General features: G+C 35.1%; 1 protein-coding gene across 9 annotated transcripts in view; it reads right to left on the reverse strand.

The window, feature by feature from the left end:
* atp11b (ATPase phospholipid transporting 11B (putative)) overlaps positions 1-14,193 on the reverse strand; it is a 50,147-nt gene extending 35,954 nt beyond the window's left edge. For all 9 annotated transcript variants that reach the window (XR_005281649.1, XR_005281650.1, XM_038295007.1 and 6 more), the window contains exons 1-5: positions 13,988-14,193; positions 6,555-6,671; positions 4,757-4,846; positions 977-1,057; positions 540-647 (exon numbers count right to left, since the gene is read on the reverse strand). Coding sequence is in view for 7 of the 9 variants with exons in the window: in XM_038295007.1 (XP_038150935.1) it covers positions 540-647; positions 977-1,057; positions 4,757-4,846; positions 6,555-6,671; positions 13,988-14,014 (423 nt within the window). In the remaining 2 variants the exon portion in view is untranslated. The remainder of the gene's footprint in view (positions 1-539; positions 648-976; positions 1,058-4,756; positions 4,847-6,554; positions 6,672-13,987) is intronic.
* Between the last annotated feature and the right edge of the window lie 5,450 nt (positions 14,194-19,643).

Consider the following 19,643-nt stretch of genomic DNA (forward strand, 5'->3'; position numbering starts at 1 on the left):
TCTTCACCACGACGGACCGGTCGTTTTTTTTAGAAGATTAAAAGGAAATTTCCTTTTATACTAACCTTGTTAGGTATTATAGGTAAGAAACTAAAAGTTGCATCTTTATGACTTTACTGGAACAGACAAATTGAGCCACCTTTGTGAAAATACTGCAAACCATTTAGCTGTTTTGGCAGAAAGTCATTGAACTGTGACTGTTTAAAGCCCCAGAGCTTCATTTGCCTTTTAACTAAATCACACACAGATTATTTTGGTAACATCAAGTTACTTATAAACAAGTCAGTTATAATGTCAGTAAATGTCTACTTCAGAGGGCTTGGATGCACTTTACTGCTCATAGTTGGGAGCCATGCAATGGGATTAAACCCCCTGGATCAGTTAGAGTAGGGCTAATAGCAAAAGTGCTTCATGGTGCAAATGCCTTCTTTATTGTAGTTAAATAATTTATACTTTTATCTTTACAAAACAGCATTTGCTCAAAGAGCAGATTTTGGAACATAACTAAGGTTCATTGTGGAGCAGCTTTGGAATCTTACCCTGATGTTTTTGGATTTGGTCTTTACCAGACTTCCACTGCGAACCACAAACACTGGAGCTCCATTCACCTCATTGTCTGCCTTGTGTCTCAGCCAGTCCTCATAGCCCTGGGAGTACAAAAAAAAGTAAGTAAACTCTTTTAGATATTGCAGAGAACACACAGCTAATTTTATCTGGTTAAAAATGCACAACCATCTACATAATTTAAAAAAATATATAATTACTAAGGTTAGCCCGAAGAAACATCATTATGTACAGTTCAGTGGCATTTATGAACTCGTAATTGATACAATTTTACAAATAAAGTTAAGGGGATTTAATCATTTTAGTTGATCTTTCTTAGACAATTTAAACTTTATTTTGACATAGCACCAGGTTTTTGGTTCCACCCTTTTAGCTCGCATAAGTGGAAGCTATTGTGCTCTTGTATTCTCACCTGTTTAATAGCTGTAACTGTGATCACAAAGAAGAGAGGGAGCCCACTGGTGACTGGGGAAGTTGGAGTGTCTATCATTAACTGCAGAGAAAAATACAGATGAAGAGATGTCAAAAAAAAGCCATAGACCAGTGAGAGGCTACCATCAGAGTATGGGGGATGTAACCTTTCTAAGAGAAATGAGCTAGAAATACAGCAGAAGTAGTGGCTCGTGTGTCAAACAGGAAATCTCTGACAACTTCCCTCAAGTCTAAACTCTGATGACAAAGGTAGCATAAACACATTTTTCTGACCGTTTTTGAAAGAGATTCTCTTCACCTAATCACCTCATTTCTAAAGTTTAAAGAGGACATAAGTGGACCATTCAATCTTTCGACCGGGGAAGGTTTAGATTTAAAAGTTGTCTGCACCAGCCACAAAAAAGGTGCATTGCAAAAAAACAGGAAATGCACAGGGTGACTACATTGTAGGCTGTGAGCTAAACTCAAAGCATGTAGCTGTACATATATGGTTACTCAGAGGTAAACCAGAATCTCACAGGTGATTTCAACCAAAGCTTATGATATTTTTGAGGAACTTTGTGGTTCATCTTCTTACATTTTGTTATTACTATTTCATGGTTAGGTGTAAACAAATTTGTATTTGCTTAACTCAGGTGATACTTCAGTTATTACCATCTGTGAACATTCAGTTTGTGATTAACCCATTTATAGTTGGATACAATCTTTTTTTTTTATTATTGATGACATATATTATGATACTTGACATTAAAATAAACATACAAGAAGTAAATGAATTTGCTTATTTTTGCTGATTTTAACTCTTTTCCCCATAAGTGCTGCTAATACACTTTAACTCGAACTGTGGTCCAATAAAAAAATTCTTCAATTTTATTCTATGTATTACATGTTTTCTGAGATAAATATATTTCCAAATTGAAATGATTAAAAAACAATATATTTAGTAAAAACTGCTCTCATTCACTCTTGAGAAGAAATAAAACCATAGACGTCCATACATTAAGCAAGAATTGATCAAATGAAATGGCACAGGGTAAAAGTACAGAACACTCTTGCTGAAATGTACTTCATACTTCGTACAAAAGCCTCTATTGGTGTTGAAAACTTTAAGACTTTTTCCTGTACTGAGAAACTGATCAGATGGGATTGTTTAACAGGATTTAAGTTAGATGACTGGCTGGGCTATTCTAGCACTTAGATTTTTTTTTTATGTGACTAATTAAGAGATTCATTCTGTGTGTGTGTGTGGGATTATTGTCTTGTTTGAATATATTTTATTCTTGAATATCCCGTTGGATGGTAGCCAATCATCATCAAGAATATCTCAGTACATTTGTGTATTCATGCTTTTTTTTATTACATTAAATCTGCCGACAGCAACTGCTTAAAAAATAGCTTTGCATCATTATACTTCGACCCACCAACTACACTGTTGCTGTACTGTATGACTTTTAAAGTCATAGGGAAGCGGCTGTTCCAAAGGTTGCAGTTAGGAATTTTCTCGAGTGGTGCCCGACTTTACACAAGTGAATAATGTGAATGCGATTGGTCAGTTATAAAGGGGACGGGAATGTTGTGGCGGAAGGTTCGCAAACAAGTTTGGTTGTTGCCAATGTCTTGGAAGCATCTTGCTAACCAGTTAGCAACTTAGTGCAAGTAGGTTCCCAATGGGAAATTACATTGGGACCAAGTAGCACTTAGCAACAACACTATCAATAAGCACTATGGACAGCGGGAAAAATGCAAGAGAAGAGTTCTGTGTCGGAGGTCGTGGATGAGTCTCCTCTGTCATACATTTTTTTATTTAGTGGAGGAAAGTGGTGACGTGGTTGAGGTGGAAGAGGACGCCAGGTTGGCAAAGCTTGGTTTGGTGTAGAAGGCTTACAGCCGTACATGTTTGAGCTCTTGCCTCGCAACGCTGCCAGTTCTGTTAGCTCTACTTGCCGAAGACACAGACGTCCATCCCCAAGAACACTGGGACGGAACTCATTGGTAAAGTTAATTGATTCTTATTTCTTATTTTAACCGTTGCATATATTAGCTGCGACATTTGAATCAAGATAATATGACTGAAAAAATGTGATTGACAGATGACCGTTGATATACGATTGGCCGAAGTTAGGAGTACAAGCTGATGTATAACTAACTGGGCTGCATAGAATAATGGGGGAGGGAAAACTAACAATATTTAACACGGTTATATGAATTTTCTTCAACAAACTTTAAACTTGCTTCAACATGGATTGTTTTTAGCAAAGGAGTTTTGCATGGTGAATTATTAAATGTTTTTTAAACAATGACTTGCTCAAATAGAGAGCATGAGTGCCCTTGAACATTTACTCTGAAGGAAATGAACATGACATTTATCTATTACCACTTAAAAAATGAAAACATCGAGAAAGATAAGAGTCACTTGGAGCTCAGTGACATGTTAAAGACCTGCAGCATCCAACATTGGATATAGGAAATGTTGTCATGAAGTTTTTAAGAATAAAGTTCTTGTGTAAAAGTAGACCACTGCAAAAAACAAAACAAATAAAATCATAACAGCCATTTTCAAGTTCAAGTGTTTATGCACTGCTTAAAGCAGGCAAACAAGAAAGCCATAGAATATTAAATACAAAGTAAAAAACAAGAGAAACAAAATCATAGGTAAGTTCAGACTATTTCATCCAGGAATATTTCAGTAGTTTTTAGAAGCATTTTTTTTTTCTTTTATTATTTCTCTTAAAAAAAGAATTGTTCTCAAAAGTCAAGCAATGAATAAACCTACCTACGACACCCTGGATCATTGGGCTGGGTGATAAACTGGATTTTTTTCCATTATCGTCATTCACTACGATAACCGGTGACAATTTTCCCATGTCGGTAAAAGAAAAACTCAGTGATTGATTTGAGGTCATATCGCCCAGGCCTACTGGATCTATTTTTTTTTCAGCTTTTATTGTGATTACACTTTCACAAGTACAGAGCAACAAAATTAACTCTCTGCATTTAACCCATCCCCTTGGGGAGCAGTGGGCTGCTATTGTGCAGCACCCTGGGAGCAGTGTGGGGTTAAGGGTCTTGCTCAGGGAACCAGAGTGGCAGTCTGTGGGAGTGGGGCCTGAACTCAGAACATCAGGATTCCAAGTTCTTTGCCCTAACCACTAGGCTGCCGCTGTTAAAATGTTGTGTTCCAGAAGTGACACAAAAGCTGACATTGAGTTTCAAAGAGCTCCTGACAGAGAAAGTTTATCTAAAAAGACTAAAAGCTGACCGTGTCAGAAAATGTCACCTTCACAACCTCAAGACGAGAAAATAAGTGACCCCACTGTGAAGAGATTTCAGAAAAAAATTGCTTCAAATTCACTGACAACTTAGGTGGGTGAAAAGAGAACCGTCACAGAAAAAGTCAAGCTGGTTCCTTTAGCTTCACTACACAGCCCCCAAAAAAATCAGGGCATGGCGGAAAAATCTGAAAGCCAAATCCATCTCCTGTGCAGGCTGACTGATGAATTCTAGTGGAAAAACATTTCTGGATGGCGTTAACACACATTACTAAATGTGTGTGTAATTTTTTTTTCTATTTATAAAGGCAAACCACTCTACCTTTAGGTCTTTAAAAATAATGAGACACCCACTAATGCAGTAACAGATAGACACAGGTTTATAAATGAGGCAGGGAAGCTGAGGTCACACATGACTCACCACCAGCTGACTGAGAAAAACATGAACCCGCACAACTGACTTCTTTATCTGCGCCTGTGTGTCACATTACCTGCACAAGGAAGATGATGAGAAAATAGAAGTTTGCTATCCGCCGGAATTGCTCAAACAGATTCTTAGGGACAAAATTCCAAACCGTGTACTGAAAGAAAAAAAAAATTAAAGGTTTACAGAGCTTGGAAAATGGCACAATACATGTTTTTCCAAATTACTAAAGCAGAGTGGTCAACGTTATTTTCACAGGCATATTGTAACAGTGTATAAATTAGGACAGAGGTACAATTCTTTATAATTTTATATAGATTGCAAAATTTTTATTATAGTCCTCAACACTCTATCAACACATGATCCTTTATACCAGTCACACTGCACACAAATTCAGTTTACAAAATGTTGACAAAAATAAGCTTTGGAATTTAGATTTTTCCTCCATCATCTTTGCGAGCCATAGCTGCTATCAGTGCTTAGCCAAAAGGATATCATTAGCTTTAACACCAACTGTCTTAAATCAACTTATACTGGACAGCAAAAATATATATTTTTTTAAATCAGCTAAAAAAAATCCAAAAACAGTTAAAATAAGCATGATTAGCAGGGAGGCACGATATAATCGCCCCCCTATCGGTATCGGCTTGTATCGGCCTTAAAACTGAATATCGGACATCGGCCACCCCACCGATATTTAACCCGATATTTGATCAGCTTCTGAGTTTCTAAAGTCTAAAAAAAAATAAAATAAAATAAAATACTACTTCTTCTTCCTCAAAAACTTCTTTTTTACCGACTTAAAAACTTCTAAAGACGAGGGGGAAAATATTGATACATTAAAATATCACAATATCTTCATATGCTGATATATTGCCATTTAAAAACACCAGATCAATCTCTTTTACTAATGAAATATTGCTATATGTCATCGTTATGCTACGAAATCCCCCGAAAATTCACAAAAGTTTGCCATATTTTTATATGTTGATATATTGACTCGGTATCGATCTATTTTACTAACAAAATCTCACAAGAATTTGCAAAATATCAAGAGAGTTTGTAACAGAACGATTAAATTTCACGAGATTTAGAAAGTAAAATAGATCGATACCGCGTTTTTAAAAATCAATTTGATATCAGCATATGAAAATACATTTGAGTATATTATTTTTCAAAGTGTCAGAAATGGATAACAAAACTGCTATTTTCAATGACTACTTATTTTTGTCCAGCTTTAACATCGGTATCGATATCGGTTATCGGCTACATGAGTCCCAATATCGTGCATCCCTAATGATTAGGCAACTGTGACTCAGTTAAGAGAGTAGAGGTCTTGCAGTCTGAGAGTTGTGGGTTTCAGCTACCATCTGCCACATGTCGATTCTCCCCCAGGCAAGGCATTAACCTCAATTTACCTACTGATCTCAGTTTCTGTGCATGTTCTTTAGTGCAAATGTGGCTCTAGTGCTGGAAGCGGTTGATTTGACAAGAAAAGCATCCGATAAATTCACATTTAACTGAATTAGGTAAGACACATCTAAATGAGCACCAAGGCAACTGGCCGTAGTAACACTTATTAGACTGGTGACAGTGCATGTTAGATTTACATATGATCAAAGGAATTCAACAATTCACCTTTTCATTTCAAATTTTTATCAAAGACCCACCAGCATTTCTCTATATTCAAATTTTGTTACATAAATGGCCCAAAATAAAATAAAGTTTTAATAAATGTTTTTCACTTTGTCATCTTCACACAGCCAGTAAAAGCTTTTTCTAGTGAACTTGTACAGATAACACAAATATATTAGTTCAAAATGCTTATTTCATTAGGCATGTCTGACTGGAACACCTTTTAGTACCTTGGATGAGATGATTCTGTTGTCTGCAAAGCGTTGTGGTATGTAATGGCCATGCTGGGGGAAACGGTTTGCTACATAAACCGTCCGGGTGTCACTCTGATGGGGAGGGTCAAAGCCCTAAGAAAAGAAAGATAGCAACATATAGAGAAGGAGGAAAAAGAGAAGATAGGGAGGAGAAAATAAGTTACTTCTGTTGTGCTTAAAACGTAGCCTTATAGATATTAAATACCAGTCAACAATCAGAAGTATTTCTATAAGTAAAATGATAGCACTGTGTAATGGGTTTATAAATAGCTACATACAATTTTTTTTAATAATTTAAGAATTACCCAAAAGGAAGACTTTAAAGCTTTAAAACAGAAACCAAAACTATAAATATATAGTAGGAACATTATGACAACACTCAAACCAGCATAGGTTAGCTTTTCTCAGTTCTTATAATGGATCATTGACTGAAGTCACTTAGTCCAACAATGAAGGTTGCATAAATCTGTCATAAAATAAGCTGATTAAACCTTTAATACTACAAATGGTAGTTGAGAGCTGAAAAGGAATAGCTTTAACACAATGCCAAAAAGCTTTCTAACAACCTTTTTATAAATACACTACACAGACTTACATGTATGACAAACAATGTTGTTAGTTCCAAGGAAGAATATATCTTAATATTGCCAATGATTAAAACTTTTGGCAAAAAGAACAGTTGCTATGCAAATTCAAAGCAAGAAAAGCTTAATCTTTAAATAGAGAATAAATAGAAGACACTGAGATAAGAAGACTGCATCTGAATGCGACATCAGTAGGGCAGATCACCAAGCTATCATGTAAGAATTAAACAATGAGGAGCTGTGCTTTACACGGTTATAATGTACGCTACAGAATATACAACACCATGAAGCGTGGTGGAGCTTCTCCCACAGAGTGCACTACAAATCGTGAAATGCAAAGCTTTGAGGAGGAACAACACTCCACTTCACGTCATGCTGTTCTATACTCCGTGTCGTCAATTAAAACCTTGTTATACACAGCTCCTTATTTGATCCGCGTATAGTATGGTCCTAAAGAATAAACATTTTTAAGACCAATGTTTACTGTATTTACTAAACCTCCATAAATCTCCATATCTAGACACAGACTTAGCAAGATGTTATTTAATTACAGAGTCCTAGCTTGGATATGAATAACATGACTTGGTAACTGCAACGCAATAAGCGAGATTGGCTAACTATGAGCAAATTGCAGTATCATTCGTCTTTCAACACAAGTATCTTAGCAAACATGTAGTTGTAATGAATTATTCTAAGAAAGATGCGGCCTTGCAGAATTATAGGAACCACTTTGTTTGAAGAAGCAAGCTGCAAACTGAACATTCAGTTTCTTCTGTGTTAAAATGTTACCCTTATGACACTTCCCTAAAGAAGATTGAATAGATGTGTTACTACTTTTTTTAACCTTAATGTTCAAATTACAAAAAACATACAAACTTCCATAAAAATGATCAAATTTGCTAACACTTAAAAAAAAAAAAGAACGTAGAAAGGAATCACTGCTTGAAGTACAACACCACTTGGAGATCAAATATTTCCCTAATGCAAAGAAAAACAACAACAAAAAAACAAGACAGCATCAATGGCATCCAGCAGTTAGCCTTACTTTCCTGTTAAATTCTTTTTTTTTTATACAACTACCATTCATTTAGGATCTATATGGCTATAGCACATTTTAAGCCACTTGATAGTAGATTAAATAGGAAAGCTTATCGAAACATTTGAACAATCTTACAGAAAGGTTACAATGAGGCCACATTATTGAGAATCTTCTGCAGCTTTTCAGTCCCAGCACATCTTTGCTAAAAGATTATTTTTCAATTAAACTTTGTTATTGCTCATTATTAGGGGACATAGTATAGGTATGGGATGATATAATGAGATGTTTGTTTTATATTTTTCTTGCAAGTCATGCAGAACATTTACAAACATCATTGTTCATCTTACTAATATTTTAACACCACTTTCCCAACATATTCAACTATCATCTTTGCTGCAGGGCTTAAAATTAGACTCAGGTCTTGTCCTCCCAAAATGTATTTTCCTTTTCATGTTTTTCCAAATTAAATAAAAAATGTTTCAAACATAACTGGTTGCTTTACTTTAAGCTTCATTACTTCAACATTTCGCAAAGTACCTCTTTGGTTTATAAGGATTTTTTTTTAAACTTGAAAGAGTTACTTTTTTTTTTTTATCTAAAGCAAATATTGTGCTACTTTCACAAGACAAAAGAAACTTCTGCACCTAGTCAATATGCAGTATTGCTATCATTTATATGCTTTTCAGTGTATTTAAAAAAACATTTTGGTACAGATAAAGATGTCTAAGCAGTGTATTCTAAATAGAACATTCTATAATCAGCCTGTTTGAAGACATTTGCTGTCTCCTCCTCTTGTTTGACATTCTGCCTTGGAAAAACACCTAAAGGTTAGCTATGAAACAAAACCCACATCATACCTTTAAATTCCTCATTATACAGCATTTCCCCTTCTAATACCCAAGAGGAGTGGCTTCCTCCTACCAATCTGTACGATTTTTATGTTCAATTTATGATTCTCTTAGTGGAAAGCACTAACATCAAGTTACTAACTAGCCAGCAGAATCAATGATAAACAAATTAAAGTAAGATTGTATAAGCACCTGATCAGATAAAAAAGATCAATCTCTTTAATCTTTGCCTATTAGGAAGTGTTGTGCATCTGCATTCAACAAAATGCATCTAGAAAGATGGCGGCTCTATGTGCTTAAAAACGTTAAGTTCCATACTTAAGGTTGTTAAGCTCTCCAGAATTGACAAAGGTTCCTGGATAAGTGCTCAATCCCCCCCAAATGGCTTCTTGGCTGTTTCATTACAAAGCAGCCATAAAACAGACTACATTTAAAGCCTGCTTTTAGACTGGATAAGTTTTATTCCAAGTGTCCTGAGTGGGTAGCATCAAGAATTTACTCGAAACAAAGTCATTTAGAATGTTTTTAGAGCATAAACAGTAGTGTATAGGATTTCCTGAAAGCGCGCACATGCGCGCTCACGACGCTACGGAAGCCGGCAGACCAAACCAGCGCATTCAGCTCGGCAAAGAACTCATACTCTTCCTCAACACTGAAGTCCTCAGACATTTTTCTTTCGTTGTTTCTTTCTTTGCACAGGTAAACAGCCCATTTCTTCTTCTACGCTTGCATTATTGGCAGAGCAGACGCTGAATGCGCACTTTCATCTGGTTTGGTCTGCCGGCTTCCGTAGCGTCGTGAGCGTGCATGTGCGCGCTTTCAGGAAATCCTATACACTACTGTTTATGCTCTAAAAACATTCTAAATGACTTTGTTTCGAGTAAATTCTGGATGCTACCCACTCAGGACACTTGGAATACATTGGATGAGCAGTATGGAGGAATATTGACACGTTTTTTGTGGACTTTTATGGACCTTTCTGTCTCGGTCACCATAGACCTCCATTATTTGAATGTCAGCAGACAGCAAGAAGCCTCCCAGATCTCCAGATGCATTTGAGATATCAAAAAAGTACTCCAGAGTGTTGTTCAACATGGGGGTGAGTAGAAAATGAAGGCTAATCATGTTTTGGGTGTACTATTCCTTTAAGTCACTGAATAAAATACTAAAGACAGTCTGTATAAATGACAATTTTGCACAGCAGATTAATTCAAAGTTTAAACTCACAGACATGTGTGGCTAAATTATCTATTGAATGTAGACAAGTTAAGACCTTTAACCTTTCCTGCAGACTCTAAAGCCCACATCAATTTTAAGACAGAAAGATAATTACTCCCTGCCTTAAGCCTACAAGTCCCATGGTGCCTTGGTGGAGACACATCCATGAAGCATAAAAAGAAAAACAACCAAAGCCATACTCTGAATTACAGTAAGACCAATGTTAAACAACACAGCAGAGTTTTGTGCATTACAAGTGTCAAAACAAGGGAACAGCTACATAAAAACAAAACAGAGCATCCGTAAGAACACATACTGCTTTAGACCCTATAAATGATAACCGCTGCAAAAGCCTCAGTAACACTGATGAACAGATATCCAACATATGGTGGGTAAATAATAGCCAGGAGGAAAAAAGCTGCCTTAACTGAAAGCACCTTACACTTCCATGGTGATATGAGATTATTTTTCAGCTGTTTTATTGCTTTCTGTCAGCAGATTATTAGATCTTTTTATGAAAATGTCTGTATGTCCTGCAAGAAACTCCAAATATAGACAACACCGTGCAGAGGATGTGCAAGTAAGCCAAATAAAGTTTACCAATTTCCTCTCCTAAAGTGGAAATCTATAGCTTTGAATAAAGAGTGAGAAAACTCTTTATTCAAAGCTATAGATTTCCACTTTAACCTGTAAACATCTAAGTGCAGTTTTCAGCATCTCACATGCAGGATTAATGCAATAAAATTAATCAGAAAAGCATGCCGTTCTTAGTTTCAACAGATGCCCGTTACGCAAGATATGATTGCGGACGGTTCTTTATGGTGTAAATGCAGAAGTACTAGCATGATATCACCTCTGCTTATGTAGGAAGTCCAACATTAAGAGACAATAGAGCCGCAACTCTTGCATCTCTCTCCTCCTTTCTGAGTTTTCTAAGAGAAACTGAAGGAGAGGGAATAAGCAGTAGTGCATTACCTCCCAGCCGTTATCATGGCCTGACAGATTGCCTCTGACAACCCTTTTAATTAGGCCAGGTGTGCTAAGATGCAAATTAATTGCACTTTTAATTAACTAGGCAGGTCAGTTCTATGCGAGGGGTTACAGTAGTTTGGCTATCTCAAATTAAGAGGAAACTCTCTGATCAAACAATGGCCAAGGATTAACCTTTAAAAGCAGAAGAAAAACTTTAAGAAGTTCAAACAGAGATCTTAAGAGTCCATTCATCTCCATTCCAATTGTAAGGGCAGGAAGTAGTAAGTGATTAACAACAGGGAGTTAAAAAAAAATCTTTACTCTGACATCATAGTTTAAGAACGAGTTACTAAGCTCACACATTCACACAGATCTGCAATAGCATCACAATTCATTTACTAGATAGTAAGTGTCAATAGAGACCTGTAACAAGAGGCTGCAACAGGCATGGAGACCTAAAACTAAAAACTGCAAGCTGTACTGCATTTCATGAGCAAAACTCTGTTAATCTATTATTAAAGAATAACTCACAGATCAGAGCAGCAACACTGGTCCTATGTTTCTGTAGTACAGACAATTGCTGCATTTTGCCTACATATCTAGGAGAATTTTGGATTCTTCTTTGATTACTTTAATCAAATGCTAAATTATCAGGGTAGCTAAAACCAATACGCTTGTTAATGGCATTTGTATTTCAACCTTGTAACTGTATTGTCCCTTCACACAAAGCTTTTTATCTGCTATATTGTTTTGTAATTTCAGGAATTGCAGAGTTCAACAAGCTTCACTGTAAACTGGCAGTAATTAATAATACTAGACTTTAGGCTTTCAAAAACACCAACATTTTATCAATAATTCATAAGTCATTAAGTGTTTGTAGACAGCTTATCTTATAATAATCAATTGAAAATGTTGCCAACATATTAAAAACAACATATTAAGTACACTATATCTTAGAGGACAAAGTAGTTTTTCATATCAGTTTAGTAATCTTGAAATCTCAGTAAGGCCACTGAACTTAAAAATGCAACCATATTAACTGCCTCCATACTTTTTGCTTTGGCAAATCTGATCAAACTTAATAATAACAATTTTATAGAATGTGAATGAAGAAGTTTTCAGTAATAATAACTTAGCTGATTATATATCCATCTTGCATAATTATGAGACAGTATTTCTTAATTATGACTTAGCTGTCACATAATTATGACTTGTAACATCTGTGAATCTGGTATTTTTTTTTTTCTGCCTTGCTGGTAAATTAATAATGGTTTATTGGCATTACTGCTAGGACTTATTTTTTTTAAAACTGCTTTCCATTTGCTAATGTGCATAGAAATGTGAAAAATTCAAACCAATTATGTAACCAGAGGAAGAATTCAACTACGTATCTATTTACTCATTGCCTAGGACAAAGCCAGGGGACAAAAGCTCACTGTGGTGAAAAATACATTGTCTGAATCTTTTGAATACTTTATTTTTCTTTACAATCAGCCCGTCACACTTCATGCTGCATTTTGAACCTTAAAACATACCATTTTTGAAGGTCTTATTTTTTTTCCTATTGTCTTAATATAATTAAAACAAAAGTTTTCAACATAATGGCAACAATGACAATTATAAATTATGTAATAGAAATAAAACACTGATCACAAATGATCTGAGGGCTCCTTAACCTTGCTAATCTTTGCTGTTTCTGCATACAACAGTTCTTTAATAAAAATAATCACTTAAATATTTAGCATGCATTTATGTACACGTATTTGGCATTTGTCATATTTTCAATAAGTTTCACTTCTCTGCACATTAATAGCTATATATAGTAGTGAAGCTGTTTAGCTAGTCAGGGAGTTATGTTAAAGTTCTTCTGTTATCAATTAAACTTTTTTTATTCTACTTGCATTATTTTGAAACCTTCAAATGTGAAGGTTTCTTGCATTTTTTGATCTACATAGATCTTTATACTTTTTAAATTTCGCGTAATGCACTAAAAAATATGCAACGCTATAGACATCTTTATTATGTTTCACGAGTGGCGGAAATTGACTTAAACTAAACCAGATAGAGAATAATAGAGAATGTTTGCTTTTTTAAATGTTTGTTTGTTTGGTCTTTTTTTTAGATATTTGTTGTTTTAAACAATCAATCTATATCAATTTATAAACAAGCAAAGCTTATCGATTATATATTTTAGTCGCTATATGTGCTTAGTGTTGACACAACGAAGGCTAATCAATTTTAGAAGCTACAAAAATAAACCGTTATTTCCAATTATATGCAGGAAAAAACTATTTCTGAACATAAATATTATTTCAATATGTAAGCCTGTCGAGTAAAACAGCTTTTGTTATTATATTAAAAGTTTGATATGAGTTGGTGACTATGTCTAACTTTTACGTTGTAAGCAATGTAGTTTGTTAGTTTTCCCAAAGATTCCAGTCCAAACTAGATTTTAATTAGAGTAAGTTTATTTATAGCTGTTTAAACTGACTCTTGACCGTTGTTTAGTTTTAACAGCCAAGCTACCAACTATCAGTTAGCCGAAAGCTACATGCTAGCTAACCTAACGTCTACCTGACAGACGACGAAAATGTTTTCAATACATCGACACCAAACACCAACGGCTAAGTTAGCTTGCTAAATTCAGCCAAATAAAGTTCTTACATCTTTCAACAAACTAAGGCTCGTGTTCAATTTGGGGAAATTATGAAAACTGGTTTTAATACAAGGCATCGAAAGCAGTTTTACCAGCTGCTGTCGTATCCACCGCAGCATCTTGACAGGATACGCTCCGAAAGCCAGCACAAGGCGTTAGCCCTATGCTAGCTCAAGCTACTCCAACGAACCGCAGTATATCCTCCGAGGGGACAGCTCTTTTTGGTCGCATTGCGTGGCTCATTCATACAATGCGACTCGTCATGAAGAAGCGCTTCAAAACGCCCCCATTTCCCAGTGATAAATTTCCCAGTGATCGGACAGATGAGCAGAAGTAAAAGTGACGAAGGTGGCCACGGAGAGTCCCAGTGAGCTCCGCTGCTACATCTCTCGGCTTTGCCACGATCACTTTACACGCACACACGCCCACTGTCACACACGAACTTAGGTGCACAGACTGGCTGCTCTCCCTGCAGCCTTTCAACGCCCCCTGTCTATTCACAACACATAGAAAAAATATCTATTTTGTAATGCTCACATTGATTGTGGAATTTAAAGAAAATGTGTTAAATAGCATTATAAACAAAAGTATGAACTTTTTTCTGTTTTTTTTTCATCTTACTTAGTGACTTCACAGCATTGAGCTATTTACAGAAACTGCCCTTGCAAGAATAGAATAGACTATAATAGAACAGAAAAGAATAGAGTAGAACAGAATAAAATAGAGTAGAGTAGAATAGAAGAGAGTAGAATAGAATAGAGTTGAATAGAATGGAGTAGAATAGAATAGAATAGAATAGAGTAGAATAGAACAGAGTAGAATAGAATAGAATAGAATAGAATAGAATAAAGTAGAATCTTTAGCCCAATATTCCCAAGGGACCAAACTCACATGTGTCAGAATTAAAATGAAAGACTAAGGGAAGCACACATATACACATTATGGAGGACCAATCCTGCCACAATTAAAATTTAATAAATAAATGACTCCTACATAGATATTGCTTACAAAACAAAGCCTGAAATTTAAATTGGGGAGCCATTAAATGCAAAAAAAAAAAAAAAAAAAACTGATAAAAACTAGAGATAAATTGAAGAAATTCATCAGTAGTTTTGATATTATTATATACATCTTTTATTTTAATTGTTCTATTTTATCTCTGAAATTTTATTCTCCATTTTTATTTTAAAAATGAATATTCAGTTTTAGTTTTTTACTGCAGTGCAGGATCTTTTTTTTTTTTTTTTTACGCATTTATTTAAAGAAAATATTTTGGTGTTTTATTTTTTTTTCCGAATCTTTCTTTATTCCATATCCTATTTTTTGACCACATACAAATATTGAAACATGTTTTTCCACCCTTTGTATTACTTTAAAATTATTTCAGTTTTCTTTTTATCTTTTATAACTTATATTTTTTTCTAATCCAAGTATTTTTTCTCACAAAATAAGTTTTTCTAATAAGCCATTCATTTTCCGCTCTCCTTTGTCTCCCTTTTTTCTCCTTCATAACAAAAAATAAATAAATAAATGTAAATATAAAAAAAATAAAACAAAATATAAGAAAATTAATCTGACTGTAAAGGTTGATTTGCAACATAAGAAAATAATGAAAAAGAGAATATAGTTAAAGATGTGTGCAATGTTTATCTGAAGATATGTGTAAAACATATTTGTTTATTTTGGGGTATGAAAAACTACAAGTGACTTTTAAAGAATTTAAAAGCAAAAAATATTATTATCATTATGTTTTGTTTGGCAAGAAAAGCAGATTTAAACACTCTCTGTCACAACTGAGCTTTTGAAAAAATGTCTTTTATCTCCCACCACCTGCCCTGGATTGCTACTGTCTGCGATTAAATTTAAATGATAATAATAACAAAAGTAATACTGTTAGAAAGAAAAAACGTATATTCAGAGATTAAACAAAAACAGTAATATTACAAAAATTATTTAATGATCATAAGAGTATAAAAAACTGGGGAGCGTTGGGCTAGTGATTAGAACAGGGCGCTTGTGCTCTGATAAGTTTGCAAGTACCAAGTTTTAATCCCCACAGCCTGCACTCTGGGTTCCTGGGTCCTCCACACCGCTCCCCGGGAGCTGCACAATGGCAGCCCACTGCTCCCCAAGGGGATGGGTTAAATGCAGAAGTAAATTTCTCCAGTGTGAGATCAATAAAGTTCAATAAAAAATGTAAAAGAAAAAAACTAAATAACTACACTGAAAAAATTTAATCTAAATGCATAAAAAAGGAGAAAGAGTGATAATGATTTATAGTTTATATTAGTTTACAAGTTTTTGAAAGGTTAAACTATTGAAAAAGAACATCAGTGAACAACAGCCATAAAGACCAAGGATTAGGACAGACAGATAAAGCAGGGGAGAAGTTTAAAGCAAGGTCCCAGATAGCAACAGTGAGTCAACCAAGACATGACTTCTCACCTAAACTGATTGCTGAGCCAATGAGAGATTAGGAAAAAAAACATAAAATCTCTGGAAGAATGTCATGTACATTCAATAAAATCTGGAAGAAGAAAACTGACATTACCATAGTGTATTGTACTATAAAAACTTAATTTTGTTTAAAACATTTATTGGTAATGAGGAAAATACAATAACGTTCATAGAGAGAACATTTCACTCATAAGCACAGAATAGCAGGTAAAGATAAATGACCTATAAGTAAGTCTGACCCTCCCCAACTATGCACTTTAAGTAAAATATCAAGGTCTGAAACAATTAATCGGATTAATCGTGATAATTCGATTATAGACAAATAATCGTCAAATAATTTTGCAATCGTTAACTGGAGAATAGAGACTGTAAAGTATGCCTTTACCTGACAGAGCAACCCAATTAGAGCAGTGATTATACCACAGTTTAAAAAAATATATAAACATTATGCATTTAGGATAAAAAAATACTTTTTTATCTGTCAATATTTTCTATCCAAATCTCCTCAAGTGGAAAAGTTTTAGTTTCACCTGGTTTAATATTGTTAAAAAATCTTCTTCAAGGAACCTTTGGCTAGCAGATTATTAATCGATTAATAGAAAAAATAATCGACAGATTAATCTATTTGCAATATAATTGTTAGTTGCAGCCCTATAAATATCTTGAAATTCTTTTTGATCTGGTGATTATTCCACAGTTTTAGTCCATAGAAAAACAAAAAGTTTTCATACTATTTCCAACGCTAAAAATGTAAAGATTATTTTTTGCCTCTAAGATTATAGCCTCCATCTCAGTCTTGTTGCCTTACTTTGTAAATAAAAAATGTTCTATTGCTGTTTAACTACACCCAATATAGTACAACAGGATTAATACAACTTTAACAGCTGAAAAAACACTGCACATAACTGCACACTTAAAACATATTACAAAGAAACATTAATAAGAGATCGCAATTGCATTTTGCCATATACCATAGAGTGGACAAAGGAAAGATACTGAAGATCTTCATTTCAGATTCAACCATAATATGACTTTCCAACTAGCATGCAAAATCTTAGCTTTTCTTTGTGCATACAGGAGAATAGTACAGTCACAAGACGTAATCAGCTCCCTGACCCATTTACCTTAGGGCTAAATGGTGTCCCTGTCCTTACTGACAAGTTCACTGTTAACACTCAGTCACTGTACTCATCTGATCATTTCTGTGCCAGAAATATCAGCTTGTTGTCACAAGGTCGGCAGACAAGGACCTGTAGAAAAGAGACAGATCATTCAGTCATCGTGAGCCGACCCACTGATGCAAATGTTAGGATCTATGCCTGTTCTCATTATGCCTAAATAAACTTGTGTTTTTCAGACTATTTTATCAGACTATTAACAAAAATTAATAAGAGCTAATCATTTGTTTGTATCATGTCCCTATAAATTTATATATATGTATATATGTAAACATACTCCAATTTTTGCTGTCATTCTACAACATAAAAAGGACTGCCTGTGGAGCTGATTGACTTTTAAATCTCTACTTCTTTCTGTATGTCTGCTTCTATCTCCATTGATCAGCAGATGGCCGGTCACATTGAACCAGATTCTGCTAGAGGTTTCTTCCTGTTGAAAGGGAGTTTTTCCTCTCCACTGTCGCTATATGCATGCTCAGTGTGAGGGATTGTTGAAGAGTCAACAACAAAATGGAAGTGAAAATCATTGCCACATGCTCATCCAGGAGGGACCCGTCTTGCAAGTCAGTGACTGGATGCAATAAACAGGTTTTCCTAACCAATCTGACAGTACTGTCTTGGTAAAGTCCCTTAAAATGACATATGTTGTAAAGTGGCACTATATAGATAGAGTGAAATGAATTAAAATGCTTTTTCAATATAGCAGTATTCAATAAAGACTTTCACACTTTTTGATTTTAGCATAAATGAGACCGGAGTTAATATAATAGAAGTTTGTGTTTTCCAAATCTTAGAAATTCCCTCCTCTCATCTTTTTACCCCACAATTTTTCTTGTGAGGCATCTCACAAAAAGTGAGGTCATTTCTCTATGAGAGTGCCTCTTTTACTATAATGACTCCATCCCTGCTCCGCCAACCCCCTCCCTCTGTGAAAGACCTGCCCGTGATATATTCCAGTCACATAATAATGCATACACAAGAAATGGTAGTGAACAAGAGTCTTAGTAAGCAATTTATCTGTGAGTTATGGCATCCCTTTATGTGATGTGAATATCTTCTCTTTCTTGTCATGTAGTATTTGACTGAACACATGAATCTGCTGTCATCCGTTGCAAGAGAAGCAAATGCTAATAATCCAGTGTAATCAATGTGTGCCAGCAGCTATATTTGGAGCAGAACAGCTGCAGCTGCCCCCCTCTATCTCTTTTTTCCTCATAACTCCTTTAGAAGTGAAATACACATATGTATACATGCTTTTTTGGTGATCCTCAGGCAGTTGTTCATGCTTCATAAAGTGGATTTGGCACATATTGTATATTTTTTTCCCCCTGGCCCCTCTATGTGGGCATCATAATAGATAAATTCCCCCAATGTGTATCGATGCAACATTTAGTTAAGGTTTATTGTCAGCAGGAAAGTTCAGTGCTTTCACACATTACTAAAGCATTTTTTTTTTTACTTAGCCTCCAGTAAAAGCAGACATGTTACGAACTCATCTTAAAAAGGCAGATTTTTCCTGCAAATCCAGTGCTTAATCTGCTGCCTCACTGTGCTTGTGTGAGAGCCCAGAGCCGAGTTCATCCCATGTGACAGGCAGTGAAATCTCTAGTTTATGCTGGCTTACATAATGCCACTGCAGCACAACATCTGGGACCTTCTTCTCACAGCTGGCCTGCAATAAGTCTGGGAGTTTTAAATGTTGCTTTAATAGCAAAATGTATATTCCTGCTGTTATGATGAAAAAAATAAATAATATTCCATAGTAAAAAAGCAACATATACCACATGTATACAACTTTAATTACTGAAAAACATCCATTACTGTGTATCTTTAATTAAACAATAGAAAAATACTAAATATTATTACGTAGGTGGATCACAGTAGAGAAATCTACTTTCTCAGTTGTTCATTTTAATTTAATTTGTTACTTTAATTTATTTCAAGGCTTTCTAAGGATAAGTGAAAGTTTGTACTGTGGTCACAGACAGTTGCATATGGTTTTGTAAGTGAGGCCAGTGATCCACCATACCCTCAATGTCATTTATTGGAATGGAGGGCGAGGCACAAGATAATGTCTGGCAGCTGTCCCAGCTTTGTGGAGAATTGAATTTAA

This window comes from Cyprinodon tularosa, unplaced genomic scaffold, assembly GCF_016077235.1.
Source record: "Cyprinodon tularosa strain WSP-4 unplaced genomic scaffold, ASM1607723v1 ctg35, whole genome shotgun sequence".
In the NCBI taxonomy this organism is placed as follows: Eukaryota; Metazoa; Chordata; class Actinopteri; order Cyprinodontiformes; family Cyprinodontidae; genus Cyprinodon; species Cyprinodon tularosa.